This window comes from Centropristis striata, chromosome 13 (genome assembly GCF_030273125.1).
Source record: "Centropristis striata isolate RG_2023a ecotype Rhode Island chromosome 13, C.striata_1.0, whole genome shotgun sequence".
Classification (NCBI taxonomy): domain Eukaryota; kingdom Metazoa; phylum Chordata; class Actinopteri; order Perciformes; family Serranidae; genus Centropristis; species Centropristis striata.
In genome coordinates this window covers 37,192,783-37,209,774 of record NC_081529.1, presented here as the reverse complement: position 1 = coordinate 37,209,774, position 16,992 = coordinate 37,192,783, and the positions used below count along the sequence as shown (strand labels likewise).

The following is a 16,992-nucleotide window of genomic DNA, read 5'->3' as shown; positions in this document are numbered from 1 at the left end:
TGTTAAAAACAGAAAAAAAGCCTAAAAACTCAAAGGTTCAAATTATTGTCAAAACTCAAACTTCACAGAGGTGCTTCTGTTTTTCTGGTCACTCAGTGTGATTAACCAACAGGCTGAATTTCATCTTCATCAAACTAAACGATCTTGTTCCCACTTGTGTTTCATTCTTTCCAGCAGTTCAGTCAACAGAGCAACAGAACACATCACTACCAGCATCATCTCTACTGTTATCAGATCACTTTAACTCACACTGACACAAACAGGATGAAAACTGTCGTTACGTTACCTTCTGATGGCGAAAATAATCTGCATCACGCTGACGAGTGAAGGTGAAATGAATTCAAACCAACCAGAGAAAGAACAAACATGTAACTGACAGCAGGAGCTTTTCAAAGGTCTGTAGATTCACACACAGTCTCAACTCTCTCAACTTGTCTTCAAACTCAAGTGTTCTTTAAGGAAATATGATGACAGAGCAGCTCTAAACTTTGGAGTGAACTCAAGTCAAAAATTAACAGAGCGTATTAAACATTATCAGCTGGACAATAAAGGTCTCATATTACAGTTTATACTCAGTGACTTTTATGTTCCTACAAGGAAAATCTTACATACAAAATGGGACAAATCATTCTCTTCTTAATTATTATTAATATTCATTATTATTACATCTGTGATGCACATGCTGTATTAGGAAATTGTTTGTAAGGACTATGTCTGCTCAAATAGAAGATATTTAAGGACAGCATGTTTACCGAAGGTGTGTATTAGGACAGTGTGTGTATGTGGAAAATGTGATTGTCTCCAGTTTTAACAAGAACATTGGTCTCTATGGGTCGCTATGTGACAGTTCTTTCCTATGGCGTTTATGAAGACAGTGTGTGTGAGGACAGTATTCATGAGGATGGTGTTGTAGGGAATTTAGGATGTCCGAAAATACATTTATGGATAATTGTAAACGGGGCACCATTCATGTTGTAAAGGTACGCTCAATGTTTCTGTCAAAAATGGTCAAATTTTAAAATGCCTAAAAATACATCAAATGGGTCAATTTTAGTCTGTTGATACATTTTAGAGCACAATATGGCCAGAAATGACAGAAAAACACCATATTATTGGATGTCCAAAAATTGGACAAAAACAGAAAACTCATATGTCATTTTTTGGGGGGAAAAGCCATAAAATTTTCAAATGATCCAAAACTCTCAAAATCGTCCTATTATACTCTGTTGATGTGTGAAGTAGGGTGGCTTTTGCAGAAATAACAATAAAAAAACATATTATGAGATGTTCAAAAATTACACCCTCAGACTAAAGTCCTACTATAACATGTCTTTTTTTTTGGCAAAAAGGGTAAAATTTTAAAATGCTTAAAATGGGTCAAATATAATCTATTGATACATATTAGAGCATAACATGGCCAGAAATGACAGAAAAACACCATATTATGGGATGACCCGCACAAACAAAAGTCATACTATAGCAAGTCATTTTTTGTTATGTAATGTGGAGAGAGATCATGTGACTGGAATCATTGAAGTCATGTGACCACTCAGCTTCCCAAGATTAAGGAACTTTAGTTGGTTTGTTCCAAGTTTACTTTCAATGTTTCCAGCTATGTTTATGATAAATTACTATTATTACTCTGGATCAGTGCAACAACAGAGTCAGACCTTCACACATGTTCCTGAGAGGTGCAACAGAGACATCCAACCACCAGATGGAGACACAGACCATGAGAGGTCTGGACCTGTCCTCTCCCAATGAGGACTCACCTTTATACTGCTACTGGGCTCAGCTGGGACACACCCAGAGACCAGCATCAACTGTTCCAGCTTTTTAAATTCATTTGAAAAACTTCTAGATTTTTAAAAAATAAAAAAAAGAATCACAAATCAATAAATAAAATGAAACATATAATAGTTAATTTAAAATACTGTGAATTTCAACAGAAATTTCACGTCATCAAACTTTATTAATTCATGATTTCCTGCATTTGCTTCTAATATTTTTTTATTCATAAATATGTAATTTATCCGTCTTCTGTCAATGATAAATGATTAATAATTAATTAATTAATTAAATAATTAATTAATTAATATGCCATTAAATGTACAAATATTAATATTAAAAATAAATTAAGAAATGAATTCATAGATTACATGTGAAAAAATTATATTTCTGTTTTTGATTTATTTGAATATATATTTACCTTTATATTCATTTCACCAAATCATTCATTCATTCATTCATTCACCTATATTTAACCAGGCAGGTCATTAAGAACAAATTATATTTACAATGGCGGCCTGACAAGCGACAAGGGCCACTTGAGGGAAGGGGAGGTGGGCTAGGGAGTAAAACACAGCAAGGATCGTAAAAACGCAACAACAACAGTAACAACAATAACAGATAACAAAATATATATATATATACACACACACATATATATAAAATTACAACAATAACACAGACAGACAGACAGACGAACAGCAGTCAACAAAAGAAATATGGAGAAAAAATGGTGAGGTGGTATTACATGGTAGAAAAACAGTTGCAGGAGTCAGTGAGAATGTCTGAGAGAGCAGCTTTGAAGGCAGGGATGGAGATGAGCTGGTCCAGTTTGAGGGTTTTTTGCAGAGCATTCCAGTCAACGGCAGCAGCCGATTGAAAGGATGCGAGACCAATGGAGGTGGAGGTTTTTGGTATTTTTAATTTGATGTAGAGTGAGGACCGGGTATTGTGTGTGACAGACAAAGGGTGCAATAGGTGATGCAGATAGGGGGGTGTAAGACCAAGAAGGGTTTTGTAAATAAAAGTAAACCAATGCATGTTTCGACGGGTGTGAAGTGAAGGCCAGTGGACCAGAGAGTATAGCGTGCAGTGATGTGTGTTGAAGGGAGCGTTTGTGGCAAATCGGATGGCGGAATGGTAGAGGGTGTCAAGTTTGGAAAGTGTACCTTTGCATGCAGACCTGTATATGATGTCACCATAATCAATCATGGGGAGAATTGTCATTTTGATAAGGGTGAGTTTGGCAGAGGAGGTGAAGGTGAAACGGTTTCTGTCATAATTGTCTTTTATTCATTCTTATTTTTTATTTTTAAGAAAATGACTCTGGATTGTGAAGATAATGTCTTTATTCCTCTTTAAAACAGAATCAGATTTACATTTGTTAGAAGCTGCTGTTCTCGTGAGTCTTTAAACCTTTATTGAGATCAATCACGACAGACATTAGCAGCTACAAGACGCTGCTCCAAAAAAAACTTGATTCAAGAGAAAATCAGAGTTCAGCCCTGAGATCATTTCACCGTTTATAAGAAGAGAACATTTGAGACATTTAAGAAACAATCAGAGAATCAAATGATAAACAAAGTGAAGCTTCATCCAACATTCAGACCACAGGACAGGAAGTCGTCTCCGTCCTACAGATCACACATAGACACTGAGGAACCAGAGGACCAGACCCCAAACCCAGGATAAAGAGGTTCAGTGAATGTGGTGTTGAAGGTGTGGAGGTGGATCAGTGAGTCAGAGGAGACTCTGTAGAAGGACAGAGAGCCAGCAGGACAGTCCAAATACACTCCTATTCTACGAGACGAGGAGGAGGAGAGGACTGTTCTAATGTCATTGTGCCAGACAGAGTAACCAACATCAGAGCACCACAGACTCCAGGACTGATCATTGTATCCAAACCAACAGTCATCACTCTCTCCTTTCCTGCTGATTCCTCTGTAACTCACTGCTACAGTAACATCTCCTCTCCTCTCGACCTCCCAGTAACAGCGACCAGTCAGACCATCTCGACACAGCAGCTGACTACAGTAGTCAAATCTCTCTGGATGATCAGGATATGACTGATCCTCTCTAACACATGTCACCTTCCTGTTGTTCTCAGACAGTTTGAGTTTTCTGTGTACTGTGTTTGTGTCCAGTGTGAGTTGACAGAAATCTGAAGGGGAGAAAAAGACACAACACAGCAGCAGTTTATCATCAGACACATCTGAAGGGTTTATTCTTTCTTTGTGTCCTCATGTTGTTCATTTCTATCAAGTTTAATGATGACACATGTTGATAAATATCACAACTATTAACTTTGTATTTAAAGCTGTTTTGTCTTCATTAGTCAAATGTAATCCACACTTACACTTCCTCACACCAGGTTTTAACCTGTGCTCTCCATCATGGTCCACCCTGGAGGAAGAAACACAGTCACAATGATTTTCTATCCAACATGAGTCCTAACTGCTGTTCAACATGAAGCAGAGCTCCTCAGTTTGTCAGTGTGACAGAGAAACAGGCTGAAACTCTTCAAAAAGATAATGTGATGTATAAATATTAAGAGCTCAGTCACCACTGAACTGTCCTCCCTCATAATAAAACACCATGGCCCTCATTTATCAAATGACCGTATGACAGAAAGTGAGCGTAAAGTGGACGTAAGATCATTTCTACAAGCCTCGGCATTTATCAATGTGGACGTGAGCGGAGGGTACGATCAGATGTCAGTCTGCTCTCAGCTCGTTACGCAGGTTAGAGTCAGCATGAAGTCGACATGTCTGAGTCTGAGAACTGATCTTAGACTGTTGTATCGATGCCTGGAGCTGATAAAACTCTGTGCTATTTTAATTTTTTAATGGTGACAAAGCAAAACATGTTTAGACTTCATCATTTATCATTAAAACATAATCCAAAATAAATACACCCTGCGATCGTGAAATTCGCATTTCTGTTAAATGTCTATTTCCTCCTGTTGTTATTTGTCACGGTGCACTTTGTCTTCCTTTTCTTTTTTTTTAGTCAGCTTTATTAACACTCTTTTTTGTATTGTATTGTGTCTTTCGGTGTCGTAAACTCTCATGGCGAGCCATCTGAATCAGCTATATATTATATATATATTATATATATTAGGGTGTGGTATTTAAATGAGGTTTGTTTCGAGCCGCCACATTTATCGACAGCTGATCATTCTCACGCTGTGATTGGAGAGATACGATCGTTTGATAAATCACACGTGGATCCTGTCGTCAGACCAAATATACGATCAGATCTGAGCTGGTTTCTACGCTCGTTTGATAAATGAGGGCCAGTGTGTTTGTGTAAGGGACACAAATCTGGTCCCTTAAAATCAACAGTCTGTCCTGCATTCACACATGAACAGCTGAACAGTTTACAGACTGTTCTCAGATCAGTTCCACCATCACATTCAGTTTGTATTGTGTCATTCATGTTTGAATCTGAGCGTATGATGAGAGGAAGTGTTGGAAGATGTACAGAGTGGACACATGTTGACATTAATCATTCATTTTGGTTTTATGTAATCAACTTTTTGTTTATTTATTCAGTTTGCAACATTACAATAATTACATTCATTCATTCACACTCAACATTAACCCTTGTGCACCCCTGACCCCGGACCCAGTGGTTTGGACCAGTGGTCTGGACCCCGCAGTCTGGACCAGTGGTCTGGACCTAGTGGTCTGGACCCAGTGGTCTGGACCAGAGGTCTGGACCAGCAGTCTGGACACAGTGGTCTGGACCCAGTGTTCTGGACCTAGTGGTCTGGACCCAGTGGCCTGGACCCAGCGGTCTGGGCCCAGTGGCCTGGACCTAGTGGTCTGGACTCAGTGGATTGGACCCAGCGGTCTGGACACAGTGGTCTGGACCCAGTGGCCTGGAATCAGTGGTCTGGACCCAGCAGTCTGGACCCAGTGGTCTGGACCCAGTGTTCTGGACCTAGTGGTCTGGACCCAGTGGTCTGGACCCAGTGGCCTGGACCTAGTGGTCTGGACCCAGTGGTCTGGACCCAGTGGTCTGGACCCAGCGGTCTGGACCCAGTGGTCTGTATCTAGTGGTCTGGAACCAGTGGTCTGGACCCAGTGGCCTGGACCTAGTGGTCTGGACTCAGTGGTCTGGACCCAGCAGTCTGGACACAGTGGTCTGGACCCAGTGGCCTGGACCTAGTGGCCTGGACCTAGTGGTCTGGACCCAGTGGTCTGGACCCAGCAGTCTGGACCCAGTGGTTTGGACCAGTGGTGTGGACCAGTGGTCTGGACCCAGTGGTTTGGACCAGTGGTCTGGACCAGTGGTTTGGACCCAGTGGTCTGGACCCAGAGTGGGGTCTTTTGCTCTGTTTCTTGGCCTTGGACCTGTGTCATCAGTGTGGCTGCTGCTGGTGTATGTGATATGTTGTGTCTTCAGGCATCATTGAGGCAACTAGGGATTGGGATTGAAAAGGAGGGGGAGGAGGGAGAAACCCCGGATGGCAGCCATCTTTTCTCTCTGTTGATGCGCTGGGCTCGGATCACTGACTCTCTGACGGTAAACTGAACTAATCTTTTTTCATTTCGTTCATTTTAACTAGTGCAGCACTGTAGCCCTCTTGAGGCCAATGTAAGAAAAGAGTGCGGTTCTCAAACACTGAAGGCAACACGATTTGCTTCAGTTGACAAAGTATAATGTCACAACCAATTCAAACCATGTGGAAACCAGGGACTGTACAGTACTGGGACCACTGGGATGCTGATCAGCATTGTTATGTATTCTCAATGATTTCCTCATCGAAACCGTCAACCTGTCTCCTAGACCCCATACCAACAAGGCTGCTTAAAGAGGTTCTACCTTTAACGGGTACTTCTTTCTTAGATGCAATCAACTTGTCATTATTAACAGGCTACGTGCCACAATCATTTAAAGTAGCTGTAATTAAACCTCTTCTGAAAAAGGTTAATTTAGATCCTGGCGTTTTAGCAAACTATAGACCAATATCTAACCTCCCCTTCATCTCTAAGATCCTGGAGAAAGCAGTCACAAATCAACTTTGTGATTTTCTTCAACACAATAGTCTATATGAGGACTTCCAGTCAGGATTTAGAACTCATCATAGCACAGAAACAGCATTGGTAAAAATTACAAATGACCTTTTAATTTCTTCTGATAATGGACTTGTCTCAGTCCTTGTCTTACTAGATCTGAGTGCTGCATTTGATACAATTGACCATCGTATCCTATTACAGAGACTGGAACATGTAATTGGCATTAGAGGAACGGCACTGGGCTGGTTTAAATCGTACTTATTAGACCGTTTCCAGTTTGTTCATGTGAATAATGAATCCTCCGTGCGCACTGATGTTAACCACGGTGTTCCACAGGGTTCTGTGCTTGGACCAATTTTATTCACCCTTTATATGCTCCCTCTAGGTAATCTAATTAGAAAACATTCAATTAACTTTCATTTTTATGCTGATGACACTCAGTTATATATATCAATCAAGCCAGGTGAAACTGATCAGCTAGCCAAACTAAATGCATGCCTTAAAGACATAAAAACCTGGATGGTCCACAACTTCCTAATGTTAAACTCGGAAAAAACAGAAGTGATTGTACTGGGACCCGAACACCTCCGAAACTCATTATCTAAAGACTTAATTAGCATCGATGGCATTACCCTGGCCTCCGATACCACCATAAGGAATCTCGGAGTTATCTTTGATCAGGATCTGTCATTTAACTCCCATATAAAACAAACTTCAAGGACTGCATTTTTTCACCTACGTAATATTACAAAAATTAGACACATCCTGTCTCAAAAGGATGCAGAAAAATTAGTTCATGCTTTTGTTACTTCAAGGTTAGATTACTGTAATTCCTTACTGTCAGGCTGCTCCAATAAATCCCTTAAAACTCTTCAGTTAGTCCAAAATGCTGCGGCTCGTGTACTAACAAGAACCAAGAAAAGAGATCATATTTCTCCTGTTCTAGCTTCGCTGCACTGGCTCCCTGTAAAATCCAGAATTGAGTTCAAAATCCTTCTTCTTACTTACAAAGCTCTAAATGGTCAGGCACCATCATATCTTAAAGACCTCATAATGCCATATTACCCTTCTAGAGCACTACGTTCCCAAAATTCTATGTTACTTGTGGTTCCTAAAGTCCTTAAAACTAGATTGGGAGCCAGAGCCTTCAGTTATCAAGCTCCTCTCTTGTGGAATCATCTCCCAGTCTCAGTTCGGGAGGCAGACACCCTCTCTTTATTCAAGAGTAAACTTAAAACTTTCCTCTTTGACAAAGCCTATAGTTAGGGCTGGCCGAGGCCTTGGACCAGCCCCTAGTTATGCCGCTATAGGCCCAATGTGTCGGGGGACACGATACACCGGGGCCCTCTTTCTCTCTGTCCCAATAATACATGACACAAGCTTTTATTTTCCCAGAATACTCGCACTTTTCTCTGCTCTCTCTTCACAGGGTGTGGAGCTGTGGTCCTGCTCCATCACTCCTGCTGGTCTCACTGCTGTGGATCTGGTTCGGCCCCAGATGGGAATGTTCCTCTCCTGGTCCACTCTACACTCACCATCACTACTGGCCAATGGTGGCGCATCATCACCTGCTGCTGTGCCCCCCCAACCCCCCAAGAACTCCTGCTCCTCTCTCTCTCTCTCTCTCCCTCTCTCTCTATTGCCCCCTCCCCACCTCTATCTACTCTACTCTACTCTGTTGACCTGCCCTGTACAACGACATCTATTGCACGTCTGTCCGTCCTGGGAGATGGATCCCTCCTCTGTCGCTCTCCCTGAGGTTTCTTCTTCTTTTTCCCTTGCTAAAAGGGTTTTTTAAAGGAAGTTTTCCCTGGCCGATGTGAGGGTCTAAGGACAGAGGGTGTCGTACCATGTACAGTCTGTGAAGCCCTTTGAGGCAAATCTGTGATTTGTGATTTTGGGCTATATAAATAAAATTGATTTGATTTGATTTGATTTGAACAAACCATTTAGATCCTCTACAGTGACTAGGTAGCTGTCACGTGACAAAAGAACAGAAGAGCGATCGGTATGAATCCCCGATGATGAGCGAACCACTGTGCTTACTGCTCATCCCACAGCCATGTGGCTGAGCCTCTACAGCTGTCACGGGACAAATGAATGAGTGACTCAAACTTGAAGACGCATAGTTGAGTCACAAACTAATCATTAGGGGCATGGGGCAATCGCACCAAGCACTATTGTTATACTGTGGATTTTTTTTCTTCCTCTTCCAGACACAATTTCGTCCCGCTACTAGTATATAATTTGTTGAATTATATATCAAAACGTGCAGTTTGATCGGGATCGGTGTGCTATTACTTTTCTCTACGGAATACGAAAACTGAAAAATTTTGCATTGAAATGAATGGGACGGCCGGAAAAAAAATGAGCGAAAAAGAACAATAATTGGAGATTTTCAAACGTCTACTTCTCCGGCATAATTTCACTTAGAGACTCCATTTAAACTTTAAACAGTAGACACAAGTCTTGTGTATCGGTGTATTAATCCACGTTTCGATAGGTCATATAGTTTTTTATCAATTCCTGTTCAATGACCATGATCATTTTTGGAGAATGTTCGTGTCACAGTGTGACATCATAGCCAGAGTGTAGAGGGAGAGAAAAAATTGTCAAAAAATAAATTTGAAAACTGCGCTCCAGGCCGCAAATTCCACTCTACAGAAATAATTTATACATAGAAACGTAGGAAAATTTGTCTTCTCACAATCCTCTGGTAAAGCTGTCAGAGTTATAGATTGGGCGTAGGACGCACAGATGTGCCACCAACACGCACCAACAGCCCCATTGACTCCCATATTAAAAACGCAGGAAGATTTCTGTAGAAAACCATATTTAAGATCGCTCTTACAAAGCTATTTCTTAATTTTTTTCACAAAAAACATATGTAGCTGTTCAGGAAGAACTCAGGACACTCAAATGAAGTCGGATCAATGATAGGTATTATGGTTTTGCCAAAAATGCCAGAAATTCCAGGCTGTCCACCTCTGCTGTGACTGTGCTGGAACAGGTGCCAGTTAATTCTGTTGATTGCTTTGATCTGATTGCCTTTGATCTTTGATGTGATTACAGTTACAGATACACACACACACACACACACACACATGCACGTAAGCACGCACACTCCTCACACATGCATACACATGCTTCAAACACACACACACACATGCACGCACACACACATTTTGAGGTTAAAGGGCATAGTTTGAAATCTCTGAAGAATCTCATCATAGTGTACACACACTGGCAGTAGCCCCCGTGGCCCTTTCAGAATTTCCCCAGAGGAAATTTTCTAGTTTTTGTATATGATACTATTGCTCCAAATTCTGAAAGACAATATGCTGCAGTCTGCTGGGGAGGCAGTGCCGAGTGAGTGCTGAGATCCCTCAAAGTAAATCACAAGCATTGCAGGGTATCGCAGGCCGAACTTGATCCCCTTCTCAAATAAATGTGATTTTACCCTCTTGTAGGTGCTGGGCTTGGCTGCCACCAGAGCTCAGATTTTGGAAAATAAGGATTTTCTTGCTCTCATAAAAGAGTTGGCACTTATTTATTGCCAGTTGAAAGACACGCTCTCTCTCCTAAAAGCGGTGGAAGCAGAGAATAAATGGCCGCAAGCGTGTGTTGAGGCTCGGTTTAGGCATCAGCGCTCTGTGGCATCTTTCCAGCTCCGGGGGTTTTGAGAGGCTTTTGTCATACAGCACCTTGACCAAAAGTTCAAACATGAACTTCAGTGGACATTGTCCCTGCTCGCTGTCCTCCACAACTCCGAGGACCCTGAGATTCAAACGCCTCTGCCTATTTTCATACCCGTCCAACATGTCCCTTAAACCGCTGTTTTCCTTCGTGAGGTCCCGCACGGTGGCCTTCAGCTCTGCCATGGAGGTTTCCAGCCCGGGTGGTCTGTGAGTGTGTCCTCCACTTTGTTAAAACGAACTTAGTACGACTCAACTTGGAGTTTAACAACTTACAATGTTGTCTGAATCGGCAAAAGTGATGTCTTGATTAGGTTTGTCAGCTCTTCTGTGATGTTAATCTGGTTGTTTTCAAGCTCAGTCACCAACATGGCTAGCATTAGCAGCTCTCTCGCCATTGTGTGTGTGGTGCATCCCTCTTCAGTGCTTTTGGTTGAAGTTTTGTCTTTTCTGCCTTTGTCCGACATCTCGAACGGGAGTTTCGCAGAGGGAGGTCGTCGATGTCAGTTTATGCTCACTTTACAGGCGTAAATTTAGAAATGAAACGGACTTTCCTTGGGAGCTCTCCTCTGCACGTCTACCCTAACACACCATCAACGGAAGGCCTCCATTAAATTTGTTTTTCATAAAAAAAACTGACTTCACTTGAGAATTCTACATAAAAAAATGATTTTATTTCCAGGTGAAAATTACAGCAACACTTTTAAAGTTAACAGAGAATAACTTAAAGTTTTCTGTTTGGTTTCTGTTTCTGACAGAAGAGTTCATCTCACATGATTCATTCAAGGACCATAGGAAACCTGGAAATCTGAGTAATAATGTTGTTTTTACAGTCTCTGGATATGATTTGGGGTATTTTGGCTTGTCAAAGCTGCCAGGGGTTTTGTGGATCAGAGGGTTCATGACTTAATGAGATTGCTTCTCTGTTATGATGCATATGAGAAATAAAGCTGGACTACAGTGGTAGCTGTAACTGGAACCCAAACAGTGAAGGAATACCCTCGGACCAAAAAATCTATACAATAGAACAGCTTTTTTAATATATTTCCTTAAAATCATAATGATGTTTTTATGTTTAATGCTAACTGTTTTTACTTTTGATTTTGATTTTTCAAGGTTTTTCTAAATTTAGTATTGAAATGAAGAAGTTTACGGTAAAACTGCTGTATATATATTGTATGTATATTTTATTTTCTGCCAATTGTTTTGTTTGACCTTACTGTACTGTGTCCATACCTGAGAATGTCTGTCTGTCTGTCCATACCTGAGAGTGTCTGTCTATCCGTCTGTCTGTCTGTCTGTCTGTCTGTCCATACCTAAGAGTGTCCAGTCTGCATCGTGGATCCTCCAGTAGCTTCACTCCTGAGTCTCCTGGATGATTGTAGCTCAGGTCCAGCTCTCTCAGATGGGAGGGGTTGGACCTCAGAGCTGCGGCCAGAGAAGAACAGCCTTCCTCTGAGATCAGACAGCCTGACAGACTGGAATTACGGAGATAACATAAATACAGGGTTTAAGAACACTATCTCAGCAGGAAAACACTACAGAAGTTGCCATCTTCACTAACATGGAGATACATTTAAATTGGACTTAAAGGATTTAAATGATCAACTGTGAATGATAATGAAAACTGACCTGAGGGTTTTCAGTTCACAAAGTGGACTCTTCAGTCCATCAGACAGAAGCTTCACTCCTGAATCCTGCAGGTCGTTGTTACTCAGGTCCAGGTCTCTCAGACTAGAGGACTGGGAGCTGAGGACTGAGGACAGAGCTTCACAGCTTCTCTCTGAGAGCTTACAGCCAGTTAACCTGGAGAGGAAAAGAGATGAACATCAGATAATTATCTTATTGTCTTGAATTACAGAAAGCATGTTTCATGTTGTTCATATAGCCACTCACAGAGCTTTGTTGGAGGCTTTGACCACTGGCAGCAGCCTCAGAAGAGCCTCCTCTGAAGCAGAGTATTTCTTCAGGTCAAACACGTCCAGATCTGTTTCTGATGACAGTAAGATGAAGACCAGAGCTGACCACTGAGCAGGAGACAGTTCATCTGTGGAGAGATTTCCTGATCTCAGGGACTGTTGGATCTCCTCCACTAGAGAACGATCATTCAGTTCATTCAGACAGTGGAACAGGTTGATGCTTCTCTCTGCAGACAGATTCTTCCTGAGATTCTTCTTGATGTACTGGACTGTTTCTTGATTGGTCTGTGAGCTACTTCCTGTCTGTGTCAGCAGACCTCGTAGGAGGTTCTGATTGGTCTCCAGAGAAAGACCCAGGAGGAAGCGGAGGAACAAGTCCAGGTGTCCATTTGGACTCTGTAAGGCCTTGTCCACAGCACTCTGGTAGAGATGTTTTGGTTTAGGTTTGTCTCCGAAGACTTTGGACCACCATCTTGCTTCTGCCATCAGATTGACTCCAGACTCAATGAAGGTCAGATGGACATGAAGAGCAGCCAGAAACTCCTGAACACTCAGATGGACGAAGCAGAACACCCGGTCCTGGTACAGTCCTCTCTCCTCTCTAAAGACCTGTGTGAACACTCCTGAGTACATTGAGGCTGCTGTGATATCGATGGCAGACTTTTTCAGGTCTGAGTCATAGAAGATCAGGTTTCCTTTCTGCAGCTGATCAAAAGCCAGTTTTCCCAGAGACTCAATCATCTCCCTGCTCTCTGGACTCCAGTGTGGATCTCTCTCAGATTTCCCATGATATTTGACGTTTGTCCGTTTGGACTGAACCACCAGGAAGTGGATGTACATCTCAGTCAAGGTCTTGGGCAGCTCTCCTCCCTCTCCGGTATTCATCAGCTCCTCCAGAACTCCAGCAGAGATCCAGCAGAAGACTGGGATGTGGCACATGATGTGGAGGCTTCGTGATGTCTTGATGTGGGAGATGATCCTGCTGGCCTGCTCCTCATCTCTGAATCTCTTTCTGAAGTAGTCCTCCTTCTGAGGGTCAGTGAACCCTCTGACCTCTGTCACCATGTCAACACAGTCAACAGGGATCTGATTGGCTGCTGCAGGTCGTGTGGTTATCCAGAGACGAGCAGAGGGAAGCAGTTTCCCCCTGATGAGGTTTGTCAGCAGCACATCCACTGAGGTGGACTCTGTGACATCAGTCAGGGTCTCAGCATTGTGGAAGTCCAGAGGAAGTCGACACTCATCCAGACCGTCAAAGAGCAACACAATGTGGAACTCTTCAAACCTGCAGATTCCTGCTTCTTTGGTTTCAGAAAAGAAGTGATGAACAAGTTCCACCAAGCTGAACTTTTTCTCTTTCAGACCGTTCAGCTCTCTGAAAGTGAATGGAAATGTGAAGTGGATGTCCTGGTTGGTTTTGTCTTCAGCCCAGTCCAGAGTGAACTTCTGTGTTAAGACTGTTTTCCCAATGCCAGCCACTCCCTTTGTCAGGACTCTTCTTATTGGTTTATCTTTTCCAGGTGAGGCTTTAAAGATGTCTTTTTGTCTGATTGTTGTTTCTGGTCTGTCTGGTTTCCTGGATGCTGTTTCAATCTGTCTGACCTCATGCTCCATGTTGACCTCTGCAGTTTCTCCCTTTAAGATGTAGATCTCTGTGTAGATCTGATTCAGAAGGATCTGGTTTCCTGCTTTAGTGATCCCCTCAAACACAGACTGGAACTTCTCTTGTAATTTGGATTTGAGTTTTCTCTGGCACTCAGCAAGAATCTCTGAATGAAGAGTACAATGAAACCAATGAGGGGTTGTTACAGTGAATGAGAGTCATGAACTCGTTGTTCACATTTCTTTATGTATGAAATCTGTTCAGCTTGATTGATAACTACAGTAGGTCCTGAAAAGGTGAAACAAGAGAAACCAGACGGTGTAAAATCCAGTCGAGGGAAGTAATATTGTCCAAACAAACTTACAGACTTCAGTGTGTGCACATTTTAACCAGCTAGAAGCAACCAAAAACAGGATTGTCTGCCTTTCGTTCATCATTTTTGTTCTCTGAGAGACTTTAATTTTCTTTCTCTGCTGGTTGTGTTTTTTGTCGCTTGTGCTATAATCAAACGTGCAACACAACAAACGTGTCTATATTTGTAGATCAGAGAGATGTTAACTATACACCTCATGTTTGTTGAAGTCTCTGTAATCTCCAACTTCAATCTTTGTTACATCCATTTTTTTTTTTTAAGATATTTTTTTGGCCATTTTTGGGCTTTTATTGATAGGACAGAGTGAAGGGGGAGACAGAGGGGAAGACATGCAGGAAAGGGCTCGAGTCGGATTCGTACCCGGGCCGCCAATGCCTCTATGGTATGCACTCTACCAGGTGTGCCACCGGGAACGCCCCGTGTTACATCCATTTTAATATTGAATAATGATTCTGACTTACCTTCAGGTTCGAAGGAGGTGTTTGATAATTTCTTCTCTAGTTCATTCTGATTTATCTTCACTAAAACTGTTCTGGTCACTTTAATCGTGTTTATACTGTAAGTCTGAAACATCTGATCTATGGTTTTCATGCGGTTTGCATCCTCCAGTCGACTCTTTGGGATTGCTGGGAGGCCTTCTAGCGCCCCCTGCTGCTGCAGGAACCACTTGAATTTTTCAAAGTCCTCAGCTCCCAAATCTTCTAAAGTTCTGAAGAGGACCTCTTGAGGTGTCACCATTTTTTCTCCCTGCAAAGATCCAAAAGAAACCAAAAATAGTCACCTTAACAATATAGACTGAGCTATGATGAAGATTCATTAGTTTTAAGCAAAAAATCGTCCTTTTTTTTTACTGTCGTTGGTCAACAGAAAATAATTTATCTTAGATTAGATATTGTGTGCTTTGTTTTAATTTGCTTTCTTGCGAATAAAAGGCTTTTGTAATACACATGCTGTGCATTTTATGTTATACACAAGTAATTGATGCCAACCTCTTCTATGCAAAGAACTCCAAATTCCTTCAGCCTTTATGAAACATTATTATGGTAATTGATATAGTTAATAAAAATTTGATTTATAATTGACAATATAATGGGGGGGGGGGGGGGGGGGGGGGGGTAAATCAGAATTATTAATAACTTGGATAGCCATTTTGACAGATTTCTGAACTCTGAGGCCAATGGTGCTCTACAATGGAGGCAGAGTAAACCCAAACAAAATGTATGCATTTCTTTATAAATTAACTATTTTTGATGAAAATTTGGTAAGAAAATGGAATGAAGTGTGTTTCAGTGTTGTCAGATTGTGGTTGCCTGAAACGGGTGTGGTGAGGACCCAATTGCAGCACAAAAGATAGCGGGAGTAGTAGTAGTAACAAGCAACTGCACTGCTTTACTTTGAGAAGCAGGACTGGAAGCGTAGCCACAGATGAGGCAGGTGAGTAGACAGGAGCCTAACGTGGGATCCAGAAGCCAGCAGAATTAAGCACTCAGGTGGACTCACTCAGTGCCGGCGAAACGCCACACAGCCATAGAACAGGCAGACAGAAACCAGGAGCAGCAGAGACAAACTTGTGGTCAGGGAGAGAAAGCTGGGGCATTTACAGAGGAATCAATGAAGAGTAGAGTGTCAGTGACAGGCAGGGTTGGCAACAGGAAATCAGTCTAAAAAGAAACGCCTGAAAGTCTGGCATGAATGTGTGTGAGGCAGGAGTCTTTATACTGGTTTGATTGGAGATCTGAAGCAGCTGAGTGAACAGGTGAGTGGAGTTGGGCTGGTGAGGTCAGAATGGCTGGCAGGTAGAATGTAAACGTACTGGAAGAAAGCAAGAGGCTACAGGAATGAGCAGGAGGGAGCAGAACTCAACTGTGACAGTTTACAGCAGATAAAATGTTTTAACTTTGCTGTCCAACATGTTCGGACATTCTTTACATTCTTTACTGATCATGAAAGATTAAATTAAAATTATGTTTATTAGACATGACAATCATGGCAGTGATACATGAACATCGTTTTCAAATCATTGTAATTTAACTGCTGGGATAGGCTCCAGCCCCCCGCGACCCGATTGCGGATAAGCGGTTAATGGTAATGAATGAATGAATGTAATTTAACTTCCTACCAGACACTTTCCACCTTCATGTGTGGAGGAGCTGCTTGTTTCTTCCTCATCAGTCCTGGTGTCTGTGAGCGTTTGAGCTGAGGACGCCATCACACCCTCACAATTTCACAGTCAAAGTCTAAAAACAAACAACAAAGTGATGTGAAAACCAGTCCAACATGTGTAGACGCAAGGTCTTTTATGACAACTAACCATTCTATTTCTAATGTGGCAACAACTGATCACATACAATGTACTTTTCAACACAGGCATACAACTTTGGAGAGAAATTCAAAGTTAATGGCACATCCTGTCCTTTGTTCTGACCTCTAAACCTCAAAAATCAACTTTCCCTCTCTTCAGCATATTTCTTTTAGCCTTCTTTGTTGTAAGCCATGTGGTCATCTTTCATTTTCATTTATCCTTTATTTATTTTCTCGAGGAATCATTGAGGGCAACCCCTCATTTACAATGATGTCGAGAGTACAGAGA

The 16,992-nt window shown here is 41.9% G+C and overlaps 1 protein-coding gene across 1 annotated transcript; it reads right to left on the bottom strand.

Moving 5' to 3' along the window:
• Positions 1 to 3,138: 3,138 nt before the first annotated feature.
• On the bottom strand, positions 3,139 to 15,952 carry LOC131983203 (NLR family CARD domain-containing protein 3-like). The gene is made up of 7 exons (XM_059347878.1): positions 15,796 to 15,952; positions 14,864 to 15,149; positions 12,404 to 14,195; positions 12,140 to 12,313; positions 11,824 to 11,985; positions 4,145 to 4,191; positions 3,139 to 3,949 (listed from the first exon to the last, which is right to left on the bottom strand). The coding sequence occupies exons 2-7, from the start codon at positions 15,138 to 15,140 to the stop codon at positions 3,423 to 3,425; spliced, it is 2,979 nt and encodes a 992-aa protein (XP_059203861.1). The 5' UTR covers positions 15,141 to 15,149; positions 15,796 to 15,952; the 3' UTR covers positions 3,139 to 3,422.
• Positions 15,953 to 16,992: the final 1,040 nt, after the last annotated feature.